Genomic DNA, 13,298 nt, shown 5'->3' on the forward strand with positions numbered 1-13,298 from the left:
TGCACCATTTCCTTTCCTTCTCCCCATGTCCTCTATGAATGGTATACTTTGTCTGTAAAGCAAGAAGCAATACTTTTCATGCCTAATATTACATGACAACAATAAATCAAATCAAATAATCTTTCTATTTTCTGCATTATGTCCATTAAATCTTACCAAGCTGCGTCATTGGCTAATGTTTTGAGGCAACTGGGATTTCGTATCAGCTTATCGAGAATGTTCACTATCTGCCCGAACTTGGGCCTGTCTCCTCGTGCTTTCTGCCAGCAGTCTAGCATTAGTTGATGAAGGACAGCAGGACAATCCATTGGTGCTGGCAAGCGATATCCCTCATCTATCGCTTTAATCACCTGCAGAAGACGCAAGAGTTTTACCCCAGCATTCACTTATTAAATATTTGTCATTTATAGTTTCTGGTCTTTGCAGCATTGCAGAGAATTAAAGTTTCAAACATTCAAAGGTTATAACGTTAAAGAGATTACCAGAATCAACAGAACCATAACAAGCTCACCTATTGTATCATATCTGAATACTCATGAAGAATTTTTTTTTAAATACTAAAATTCTAATCAGCATTCAGGCTCAGCTCTTAGTGAGTGCCTGCACGTTCAATTGTAATTCAGGGTTCTGCAAATAGCCCAGATGAATCATGATTGCAGTAGGTGGGTTGTGAATTCAAATTGCCCCTCTCAAGCCAACAATCTCGACCTCTTCCACTATTTTAGTGGAATACTTGCCAACACAATCGCCAGGAGTTTGAATGATGCACCAATACTAGTTTAAACTCAGCAATGAGAAAAATAATTGGAGCAACTGTTCACAAATTATTTTATAAACTTCAGTTGACAGGGAGAAATCACCCAGTCCATGCAAAGAAACTTTGGAAATAAACTTTCTTTAGAATAAATGTGGGTTAAAATAAGCTCGTGTGAGCAGCAGTGGTCAGTCAGTTACTGGATTGGTTCATCAGTTGTTCGGCATGTTAAATAATAAGAGAGCACACAGTTTGGATGAAGGAGGTCAATTGACCCATTAGATCTCAGTCTTCTGGAAGACTAACTCTCCCACTTTGCTATTACAGAACTTCAGTATTTTATCAAGGAATCCAGTTTGCAGGTCCTTCCCATCCTTTGTGGGAGTTTGTCTGAGCTGGTCCTCCTTATTCAGTTGTCCTATAGCTTGGAAGGTGAAATGTCCTTGGTAATTGATAATGTAACTTCCTCTTGACTGAATACTACTTTTAAACTCGATTTAACATAATGATTATCTGCATTCAAAATGATCACTTGCTACACGAGGCATTGCTTGACTCACAACTATTATATTGCAACAAATTTATTGCAAATTAGCCAGGTGTTTCACATAGATTTTTCTCACTGAAGATCTTGTCTTTAATTGTCCACCTTCTTGTGAGATTAAGTTTATGCTCAATCTCCATCGGTGCTTGATGAGCCCAGTGATAGTTTCCCAGTCAGTGCTCGAAGGCAAAATAGATGAATAGGGTCTATTTCATCTATTAGACCCTAATAGGCCCCAGATTTGGTCCATGACCTGTACTTAATTTGCTCGGTCTGAGCAGTAGTAAGGGTGCTTCTGTGGCTTTTGGCATCCCTTTAAGGGGGAAGAGTAAAACCAGCTTGAAATCTCCTGATTCAGAGGCAGTAACGCTGATACAGGCACACTTGCAATGGGCAATGGACACAGATAAGATTGGTTGTGGCACCCTGTCCAGTTCAATGTCCTGTCAACACATGATTTTTAAAGTTGGTTGTGTAAATAATTTTCTTTTTATTCATTCATGGGACATGAGCGCGCTGGTTGGTTAGCATTTATTGCCCATCTATAGTTGCCCTTGGAGGGCAGTTGAGAGTCAACCATATTGCTGTGGCTCTGGAGTTAAACGTAGGCTAGCTCGGGTGAGGATGGCAGACTTCCTTCCCTGAAGGACATTAGTGAATCAGATGGGTTTTTCTGACGATTGATAATGGTTTCATGGTCATCAGTAGATTCTTAATTCCAGATTTTTTTTAATTGAATTCAAGTTCCACCATCTGCTGTGGTGGGATTGAACCCGGGTCGCCAGAACATTAGCTGAGTTTCTGGATTAACAGTCTAGTAAAAATACCACTAGGCCATTGCCTCCCCTATATACTGGACACAGATTCATGAGACTAGAAAATGATCTGAATCTCTGCAGGCTGTCAACACCTTCAGGAAGGTCAAGGGCAATGGCGGATTTAATTTGTTGCAATGTCACAAATCAAATGTCCAAATGAACAAACTACAGATTTATGTATAAAAATTTGATACCAGAGCATGTGTTTTTGCTACTTACATCCTGATTCGACATTTCCCAATAAGGCCTCTCTCCGTATGACATAACTTCCCACATAACAATCCCGTAACTCCATACATCACTGGCTGACGTGAACTTACGATAAGCAATGGCCTCTGGGGCTGTCCATCGGATAGGGATCTTTCCTCCCTGAAAACACATGTAAGCAGAGTTGAGATACAGTTAACACGTTTCTAGGAAATGAAGAAAGATAATCAATGTAAAATGTTTTCTGTGTCTTCTGTAGAATGTCTGTTTTGTTTTTGTCAACTTATAAATTTTCAGCAAATAATGATTTTCTTCGTTCAACTAAATCAACTCAATTTACATGTTTTAGCATTATATCTGTTCCTACCCTCCAACCAACAACAATTTCTTGAGGCACTTTTGAAAGTTTATTGTTCCATTGCCTGTAGCCTTTTGGTAGTGATGAGTTACAGGTCACTCAGGGAGCCCAAATTGCTTAGAATCATGCACTTTCACATGCATATTGTAGTCTGGAGCAATGGATTATAGTGGTAGAAGCTTCATCATTCATTCCATCACATGGCTGACTGGGAATCTCTCTTGTTCTTATCACCTACCATTGCTGTATATTGGATGCATTTGTAAGTTAATACTCGACCTGTTTGTCCACATTATGAACTCCACCTTTCTTGGCCTTCAGGTTCTATAAGACCATAAGACATAAGAGCTCATCGTGTCTGCTCCACTATTCAGTCATGGCTGATATTTTTCTCATCCCCATTCTTGAGCCTTTTCCCCATAACCCCAGATCCCCTTATTAATCAAGAACCTATCTGTCTTAAAGACATTCAATGACCTGCCCTCCACAGACTTCTGTGGCAAAGAATTCCACAAATTCCCATTCTCTGGCTGAAGAAATTCCTCCTTATCTCTGTTTTAAAGGATTGTCATTTCAGCCTGAAATTGTGCCCTCTGGTTCTGTTTTTTCCCACCAGTGGAAACATCCTCTCCACATCCACTCTATCCAGGCCTCGCAGTATCCTGCAAGTTTCAATAAGGTCTCCCCTCATCCTTCTAAACTCCAGCAAGTACTCCTCAGCCGTTCCTCATATAACAAGCTCTTTGTTCCAGGGATCATTCTTGTGAATCTCCTTTGGACCCTTTTCACGGCCAGCACATCCTTCCTTACAAATAAGACCCAAAACTGTTCAAAACACTCCAAATGGGATCTGACCAGAATCTTATACAGCCTCAGAGGTACACCTCTGTTCTTGCATTCTAGCCCTCTGGACATGAATGCCAACATTGCATTTGCCTTCCTAACTGCCGACTGAACCTGTATGTTAACCTTAAAATAATCTTTAACAATGACTCCCAAGTCCCTTTGTGTTTCTGATTTCCTAAACATTTTCCCATTTAGAAAATAGTCTACGCCTCTATTCCTCCTTCCAAAGTGCATAACTTCACAATTTTCCACATTGTATTCCATCTGCCACTTTGCCCAGATTCCTAACCTGATTAAGTCCTTCTGCAGCTTCCCCGCTTCCTCAATACTACCCATCACTCAACATATCTTTGTATCACCTGAAAACTTAACAGCAGTGCCTTCAGTTCCCTCTTCCAAATCGTTAGTTTGTTGTGAAAAATTATAGTCCCAGCACTGACCCCTGAGGCATACCACTAGTCACCAGCTGCTATCCTGAAAAAGACCCCTTTATCCCCATTTTCTGCCTTCTGCCCAGTTAGCCAATCCTCTATCCATGCCAGGATCTTACCCTTAACTTAACTTACTTAACAGTCTCCTATGTGGCAGCTTGTCAAAGGCCTTCTGAAATTTAAATAAATCATGTCCACTGGTTCTCCTTTACCTAACTTCCATGCTACCTCCTCAAAGAACTCTAACAGATTCGTCAGACATGACCTCCCCTTGACAAAGCCATGCTGATTCAGTCCTACTTTATCATACACTTCCAAATAGGCTGTGATCTCATCTTTAATAATGGACTCTAAAATCTTGCCAATGACTGAAGTCAGGCTAACCGGCCTGTAACTTCCCATCTGCTGCCTCCCTCTCTTCTTAAACAGCAGCGTTGCATTATCTACTTTCCAATGCTCTGGTACCCTCCCTGCCTCCAGTGATTGCTGAAAAATCACCACGAATGCCTCCGCAATTTCTTCAGTTACCTCTTTCAGAACCCTAGGGTGCAGTCCATCTGTTCCAGGTGATTTATTCGCCTTCAAACTTTCAGTTTCCCCAGTACCTTCCTGGGGCTGGGCTCGAACCTGTACCTTCTGGCTCAGAAGCAGGGGATACTACCCACTGCTCCACAAGATTTCCAATCCACATCCTCTTAGGGGACAGAATTCTCAATTTCTGCTAACCTCTTTGCAAAGAAATGCATCCTAAATTCCTTCCTAAATAGGCTAACTCTAATGTGGAGATTACGGGTGGGATTTTTCTCCATCTCCATGGTGTGTATCTTGGCAGTGGGAAAATGCACAGTACTTGCTATCACCGGGATCTTACGGGTCTGCTGCTCTCAATGTGGTTTTCTCTTGAACACACCTCTCACTGTCGGGAAACCCGTGGTGGGAATGTGCTGTCGGCAGGACTGTAAGGTCCCACTGGTATGATCGGCAGCAAGATTTTGCCGTTTACTTACTGGCGGGGGGGCAGTGAAGGGAATGGTGGGCAGATTGTAGTTTGTGCATCTGTGGCTCAAATAAACAGCTGCGCATATAGTATGCAGGTGCCTTCAAACAGACACAGTTTTCATAACTGAGATGTCTAAAATGTAAAGGGAGGGGCGATCTTATCATCTCGCCCCCTCCCCCTCCTGATGGGAAACAGATCTTACATTATTTTTTCACAGAGTGAGATAAGGTTTGATTTTTAACTCACCCAAAAAAATGCATGGTTCTCTCCCATTTTCAGCAATTGGAATGTTTTTGGTAAGATCATTTCCAAAATGTAGGCTTTAGACATTTGAGGAAAAGGTCAAAAGTTGCCTGGATTGTTTAGAGAAGTACAGTACCCCTTAGGAGGACTTTGGGACACCTTTGAGGGAGGTAAGGTGCCCTTTGGCCTTTGGGATTGTGAAGAGTAGACATGAATGTGTGTAAAAAGTGGATAAGCTCAGTGGAATTGTCAAGCTGTTATGACATTTAAATCCTCAAGCCCTTTACTTTTTCTTCAAAAAAGCTGCCTACTGCAGTTGCTTTCAATTTCAACTAGTTGCCTATTGACATAAACCTGAGGGTTTCTTATAGGATTAGTGCTGCATAACTGATTCCACAACCTGTTGTTACCGCAGTGGGGCAGTGACTGCAAGCTCGCAGTTTTATTGACAGTTCCAAGTGGTTATAAAGTCTTAACTCAGGCCTGAGTGCAGAATTTTCTAACTCAGAAGCAAGAGTGTTATGACTGAAGCATGGAGAACGCTATCCATTCGTATAGTTCAGGTGTAGACTTTGAAGTGGCAGTGAATGCTGCTTGATGTGTTCACTCACCCTGGTTGTATAGGCTGCCTCTGGGTCATCCTCCAACACTCTGGACAGGCCAAAATCAGAGACCTTGCAAACAAAATTACCGTTCACTAGAATGTTCCTCGCTGCAAGGTCCCGATGTATGTAGTTCATGTCTGAAAGGTATTTCATTCCTGAGGCAATTCCTCTGAGCATTCCAACTAGCTGGATGACTGTGAATTGTCCATCACGCTTCTAAGCATAAATATAAAACATTATTAAATCAATTTGATTGGTTCATTAGCTACCAACCCTGTGAGAAAGGAATAAAACCAAATCAAAAGCTGAATCAAACCATAAGGAGTCAAATATAGATGTGGTATGAACAATAAATGTCTACAGACTTGAAAACAGCAGGGATCCTTCACCGCTCAGCTTGGAGTTGACTTCCTATTATATCCTGATAGAGTCACACAACCCATCTATTTATAATGGGAGTTTCACTTTGAACAGAATAGAATATTGCTTCAAAACCATAAAGGGAGTCTCTCAGGGTATAAACTCTTGCACAACAGTCTATTTCAAGACTGAGTCGGGGAAATAAAACATTCTTGTAGAATCCTTGAGCTACTAGTTGCTTCTGATAAAAGAGGGGAATTATTCAGAAGAAAATGAAACTGTGCGGGTGAAATAAGCATTACCTTCAACTTTCAGCAGGCTAGCAGTCGGCTCAAATTATGAACTACTGATTTACCTTCTTGGTTTAATTGAAATACATCCCCCATAATGGTGATTTCAATTAAACTCCCTACAACTTCTGATTGTAGCCACTTGTGTAAACTCAGTGTCTGGATCTCACTCTTGCCAGTCAGGCCTTTTGCCACATGATGCCCGGGAAGGGGCGGGTGATATACCGGGGGGAGGGAAGCCTGGCACAGGAAGTGATTGGCGGCAGGTCCTGATGTCTATGGTGGTGGGGGGAGGGGAGGGAGGGGGGCGGGAAAACAGTAACAGCAGATCTCCCAGTATGCTCTGTACACAGTGCAACGGTGCCAATGCAATGGCATGCCTGGAGCTCAGCAGCCACCTTCACAGGTAAGATTAGGCTCCGCCTACTCCTCCTGCTGGCAAGAATTGCGTCCTCGCACTTCTGCTAACTAAGTTCCATAAGATTGCATTTTTCAACTCGCTGAAAAAACGAGTCTAAGACTCTCCCATCCTCTCACTCACTCAGCACTTAGAATCTTTTTGATAAGATCGCCCCTTTAGAATTTTTTTGGAAAATTCTGCCTCATTTCTTTAACCAAATATTGGTTCAAACTCCTTCTGATTGCTCCTTCTCCAGTTCCATTTATCAAATGGCTAACTGGACCTCCTTAAGATGTTCTTTCGTGTAAAGACTCTACATAAAGGCAATGTGGAGGTCATATTGTAAAAACATGGCAAATACCTATGTCTGTTCATAGCTTAAGTGGTAACCTTACACGCCTTCATAATAATTTGACTCATTTTCCTTCTGTACAAATCACTTTGTATTCAGTTAACAAAGAAGATCAAAATAATAAATTTGCATCAATAGGAATGAAGTAAATTTCGCTGCTTCACATGCAATAAGCTAGATGGTGGTGTGTGGTATGCTGACTTCTCAGTATTGGTCTTAATTCTTGCATTCATTAGAGTGGACATGCTATAGACTAGCTGCACCTGGCAACCAATACTTCTAAGCAAGCTTCACAGGTAATCAAGGAGGCAGGGTGCAGTTAGCTTTACAGGCAGATACAAGTGCCATTTGCTGAGATGTTCCTTTATGTGTTCATGGGACATGAGCCTTGATGGCAGGACTAGCATTTGTTGCCTGTCCCTAATTACCCCTGAAAGGTTGTGGTTAATACAAGATGGCAAAACTCCTGTGTGATTTAGGTTTCACTTTTGGAACAGTATTCATAATAATTAGAAATTAGTGCTTTATATTCCTGCAGTTTAGGGACAAATTGGAGATGAATAGTTCAAGTTGTCAAATTATGTTAATTTTTACACAATGCACAGCACACGCAGTTTATTAGATAGGTATCGTCATCCTAAACATTTCATAAGTATACAAAATCACTGAATGTGCAAAAAAACATTGAGAGTGATTTTTCACAACTGGCATCACTGGGAACTTCCATTCACCATCACTTAACTGAACTAAGTGAATCCCAAGTGAACTGACCCAACTGAGCTAAGAAAATTTCTGGCAGACCTTACGCACCCCTGCCCTCCTCCCCAGTCCCAAGGGAATCAAGTAGGCCCTTGAGTGCCAGAAACCAGTCTCCTAACCATCTCATTATTTATCTTTCCATTGTATATTACCAAGTAAGTGAAAGGGGTCAAGCATAAGAAACAGATGGTGGTACAAATGTGAGAGAAATATGGGCTTGGCTGAATGAAAATACATAGGCTAATTTCGTGTGATGATACTGAATGACCGAGGAGCTATTGATCAATTTTCATTCATGAATAAATTAAAAAATCAATAATCATTACTCAGCTAATAATGTAAAGTCTTGCATATGAAATTGTACTGAATTATACTGATTAAATTTTGAAAGCACATTATTGTGAGTTATTTAAGATTAATATGGGAATCAAATTCCATTATTTAAATTGCAGTCCTGCCTTTACTTCTTAAATTAGCCAACTGAGCTTTGCTGCATTGTCTTCCAACAGAAAGAGTGAGTCTATCTTCCCACAGGCATGTCTGCAACTCCTTCATTTAAAGTAGCATCTTACCTTCCAACTGAGCCAAATAAGCCTGAGGACAACAGAAATGCTAAGTCTCCTCCTTTTGCACTTCCCCAAATTTAACAAGGACTGGGACTTTCCAGCTCTTCCTGCCATCAGGATTTTCCGGTCCCGCCGAAGTTAACACCCATAGCAGATTCCCCGGTGGCATGATGGGCAAGCCAGGCAAAATGTTTCCACTGGCAAACATACCCACGAGAGGCCAGAAAATCCCACACGAGGAGAATTAAATGGACTCAAATGCCCCTGCAAACCCAATCCCAAACTCTTCTCCAGCATAGATAAGTAACTGTGTCACTGGAATTCTTTTCAGTCCTAAGTTAGACTACTCTCATACCTCATGTTGTACCCCAAAGAAGCACTGGAGTAATATTATTGAATTCAATATCTGTTTGGGGTGCACAAGTCAGAAGTTCAACTCATGTAGGTTGTCTCCAAATTGACTGACAAAAGACTTCACTACCTGATTTGAGATTAACTTTGAGAGTCACGAAGAAAGCACATAGGCCTCACTCCTTGATTTGAGGTTTTAAAATCTCCTTCGTCTCCTTGCCAGCTAATGCCATGTTTTCCAGGTAGCAGTTGGTTGTTGGAGTAAAGTGCAGGTTATTTTGTTTTGACATGGTTATTTAATTGGGGAGGTTGTGGTTTAATGGTAATATCGCTGGACTAGTAATCCAGAGGCCAAGGCTAATGGTGTGGCAACATGGGTTCAAATCCCACTACAGTAGCTGGTGGTATTTAAATTTAATTAATTAAATCTGGAATATAAATCTGGTCTCAGCAATCGTGACCAGGAAGCATTATCAATTTGCATAAAAACACCTCTGTTTCACTAATGCCCCTTCAGAGAAGGAAATCTGTCAGCATGGTCTGGCCGACATGTGACTCCAGACCCACTGCAATGTGGTTGACTCTTAACTATCCTTGAGTGGCCTAGCAAGCCACTCCATTGTGTCAGACTGCTATAAAGTTATTCATTTCCTCACAGCACTGTGCATATATCTGCTATATGCATGTATCCACTACATGAACTTCAGCACTCTCAGGAGGCAATTAGGATTGAGCAATAAATGGTGGCCTATCCAGCAATGCCCACATCCTAAATATTTATTCATTTGAAGAGTGAAGAGGCAAAGAATTGATAGCAAAAAGCCACAATAATGATAGGAATGAAAAGCACACGGGGATTGTTTGCATTTTAAGCTTGGCAAGGTGAGGCACATTGTTTTACAGCGATACTTACATTCTATAATTGGGTGGGGGGGGGGTGCAGGGGACAGCAAAATTGATTGTCACAAGCAAGACTTCTTTCCCTGTTGTCAGTTGTGAAACTGTCAAGGACTTCTGCCAGCATGTAAAGCAACCAAAACAAAACTGAACTGGATACAACCACCTATGAGGTAGCATCAAACCTTTGCTGACTAAATATAGAGCAGCAATCATCATTCCATGAAGGGGAGGTGATGGCCTAGGGACATCATCGGTGGACTATTAATCCAGAAACTCAACTAATGTTCTGGGGACCCAGGTTCAAATCCTGCTACGGTCAATGATGGAATTTGAATTCATTATTTGGTGTTAAGAATCTACTGATCCCCATGAGACAATTGTCGATTGTCAGAAGAACCCACCTAGTTCACTAATCTCCTTTAGAGAAGGAAATCTGCCATCCTTACCTGTTCTGGCCTACATGTAATTCCAGAGCCACAGCAATGCGATTGACTCTCAACTGCCCTCTGAAATGGCCCAGCAAACCACTCAGCTGTATCACCACCACCTTCTCAAGGGCCACTAACAGTGGGCAATAAATGCTGACCAGCCAGTGACACCCATGTTCCATAAATGAATAAATAAAAGAAAGAGACTCCCATGTGGGACAAAAAAGTTCATTTCATGCCGCCTTCTAGACACTTTCACCACTCACAGCAATGCGGGTCAAGGGTTAACAGTTATAAAGCAGAGTCAAATGTCATGCAGAAACCAGGAAAGCAGCGAGGGCAATGTGTATACATATTTAAACATCCTTCTTGATGGGAAAATTAAACCAGGAATAAATCTGCTCACAACAATTCACCTTCATTTGTTTTAAGTGCCTCGGCAAAGTCTTGCCTCTCCTTTGGGTTGGATCATTATCACTTCAATAATAACAAGTGTCACAGTATTAATTATAAAGCAGGCCCTACCCTCAGAAATGAGTCGAGGGATCCATTCTCCATGTATTCTGTTATTATCATTACAGGTTTGCCTAAAGGAGGGAAAAAGAGCAGTGAATATAAAACAGTACAAAATGATGGTTTGGGCTCATTTTATTGTAAGCCAGTGAGACACTACAATCATATTCCATGTCCCCAGCACATGCCTGATTGCACACAGAATTGATGATGTTGATCGGGAATTTATCCAAGTGATACTGCGAACACAATATCCTGAAGCCGATGATAAATTAGGCCAAATCGCCCATCCAAAGACCAGGACAATTTTTTAACTTGAGACCCGCACATTTAAAATTAGTTCTCGATTGAAACAAAAATAAATTTGCCAAGTTGCTGTGATGGCCAAGGCCCCAAACAATACAGAAGGCACCATCAAAATTATTCCTGGATAAGAACTAAGGGGCTGTTCAAAGATCCAGCAGTGGAGACTCTTTGCCATGCTATAACACCCCCTGGCACCAACAGGGTCAACCATCTGCTTTACATTTGTATAGATGAGGCTCAGAAACCACAACTTAGGTAGTCGTGGGTATCAAACATAAGTTCTTAGCGCAAAACATTTAAGTTCCAAATACCCTCAACACACAAGTGACAGTGGGTGGTCTGCTGACTCAGCATCAGTGACGCATTTCTCAGATTATTTGAATTTAATATTTCATATCAATTTTAGATTCAAAATACTAGGGGGGGGCTGAACTTCCCTTGGCAAGGGGAGGTATATTCACGTGTGAGGAAGGCTAACCCAGCCTCTTCTGGGGCTTCACTGGGGTGGGCATAAAGATGAGCAGGAAACCCCATTAGTTGGTTAACTATGTAACGCACTTAAAGAACAAGGAATTTAATTCCTGGGCAGGATACATATTTCCAAACCTGCGAGCAACTTGACAGGATCATCAAAGGTGGCTGCAAAGATATGCGGGTTAGGTTGACTGGCCATGCTAAATTGTCCCTTAGTGTCAGGAGGTTAATAGGTAGGGTTATGGGGATAGGGATTGGGTGGGATTGTGATTGGTGCAGACTCTACGGGCCACAGGGATTCTATGGATTGATGTGAGTGCATGGTGAGAAGAGCTTCTTCAGTGAAACTGACAAGCCCAGGAAGCTTTGGTCAATGAAACTGAACAGCTTTTGACTATGACCAAGTGAGAGGCTACTGTTCAAAGCACTCCTTTCAACAGTATGTTCACTGCTCACAGGTGATTTTCACTTTGCCTGTTTAGCGCCTCCCTCACTTCAGCCAGACTTCCCTGTTGCCAGCCATCACCACGGCACTGGAGCACCTTATCCAGCTCTACCTTACACCCTTGCTGAGGAACAAGAAAAGCAGCATCACCACAACCACCAGCAAGAGCAGGAAAAGCACCGGCTGCCTTCTACTCAGCTGTGTGCCTCCCCACAGGGATGGACTGATACTGAGATCCAGCTGAAAGGAGGCAAGGCTCCCAGGGTCAGTTCCCCGTGACAGATCTGAGCATCAGGCCTCAGAAGGCTCCCCAATGTGGAGGAGACTGCATTGGGAGCAGGAAATACAGTGTACCAAACTGAAGAAGATGCAAGTGAAATGCTGCTTCTCTGAAAGAAGTGAGCTCACTGAATTTAACAGTAACCTCTCTCCTCTTTCTTGGATTCCGTTTTTTTTAATTCGGAAGTATTTTTATCCCAACACAAACAAGCCACCTGACTCTACCACCCACCCATCCTTCCCCAACTGGGCCATCTGCCACTTGTTCTTAAGTTTTGCTGTGCTCTCACTCAGCATTGACTTTTGCTCTCCACATTCTGCTATCTTACCTTTGTGCCACAGGAACTGTAGTAGGTGGGACAGAAAAGTTGGCAGACCATTTAAAGATCCGGTGACATCGAACAGGAATTTTTGGTCCTGGGATGCATGCGGCCTGAAAATCCCACCCCTGAACTCCCAATAAAATAGTTACTGCACCATTACAGGAACTGACATTCCACATAAAGAGTTATTACTGGGGTACCGCAATTGATGGGGTGACACTACGGCACAGTCATTAGCAATGCTGCCTCACAGTGCCATGGACCCAGGTTCAATTCCTGCCTTCAGTGGTTGTTTCCAGGTGCTCCAGTTCCTCTCACAATCCAAAGATATGCAGGTTAGGTGGATTGTCCATGCTAAATTGCCCCTTAATGTCCCAGGATATGTATATTAGGGGGATTAGTGGGGTAAAAATGTAGCATTATGGAGATAGGGCAAGGGTTGGGCCTAGATAAGATATTATGTCAGACAGTTTGTGCTGACTTGATGGGCCAAATGGCCTCCTTCTGCGCAGTAGGAATTCTATGGCTTTTTGATACTGGACCATCATCTATTAAGAACATAAGAACATAAGAAATAGGAGCAGGAGTAGGCCATCTAGCCCTTCGAGCCTGCCCCGCCATTCAGTAAGATCATGGCTGATCTGTCGCTGCTCAGTTCCACTTTCCCGCCCTCTCCCCATAACCCTTAATCCCTTCTCTTATCAAAAACCCATCAACCCGCGTCTTAAAAATATTTAGCGAGGCAG

General features: G+C 42.3%; 1 protein-coding gene across 1 annotated transcript in view; it reads right to left on the minus strand.

Annotated features, from left to right (window-relative positions):
• Window positions 1–13,298, minus strand: part of LOC145340894 (ephrin type-A receptor 3-like) — a 343,738-nt gene that overhangs the window by 10,127 nt on the left and 320,313 nt on the right. The window contains exons 12-15 of the mRNA XM_080185441.1: window positions 10,738–10,799; window positions 5,813–6,022; window positions 2,336–2,485; window positions 157–350 (exon numbers count right to left, since the gene is read on the minus strand). Coding sequence (XP_080041567.1) covers window positions 157–350; window positions 2,336–2,485; window positions 5,813–6,022; window positions 10,738–10,799 — 616 coding nt within the window. The remainder of the gene's footprint in view (window positions 1–156; window positions 351–2,335; window positions 2,486–5,812; window positions 6,023–10,737; window positions 10,800–13,298) is intronic.

Source organism: Carcharhinus amblyrhynchos, chromosome 3 (genome assembly GCF_965287045.1).
Source record: "Carcharhinus amblyrhynchos chromosome 3, sCarAmb.v2.hapA, whole genome shotgun sequence".
Classification (NCBI taxonomy): Eukaryota; Metazoa; Chordata; class Chondrichthyes; order Carcharhiniformes; family Carcharhinidae; genus Carcharhinus; species Carcharhinus amblyrhynchos.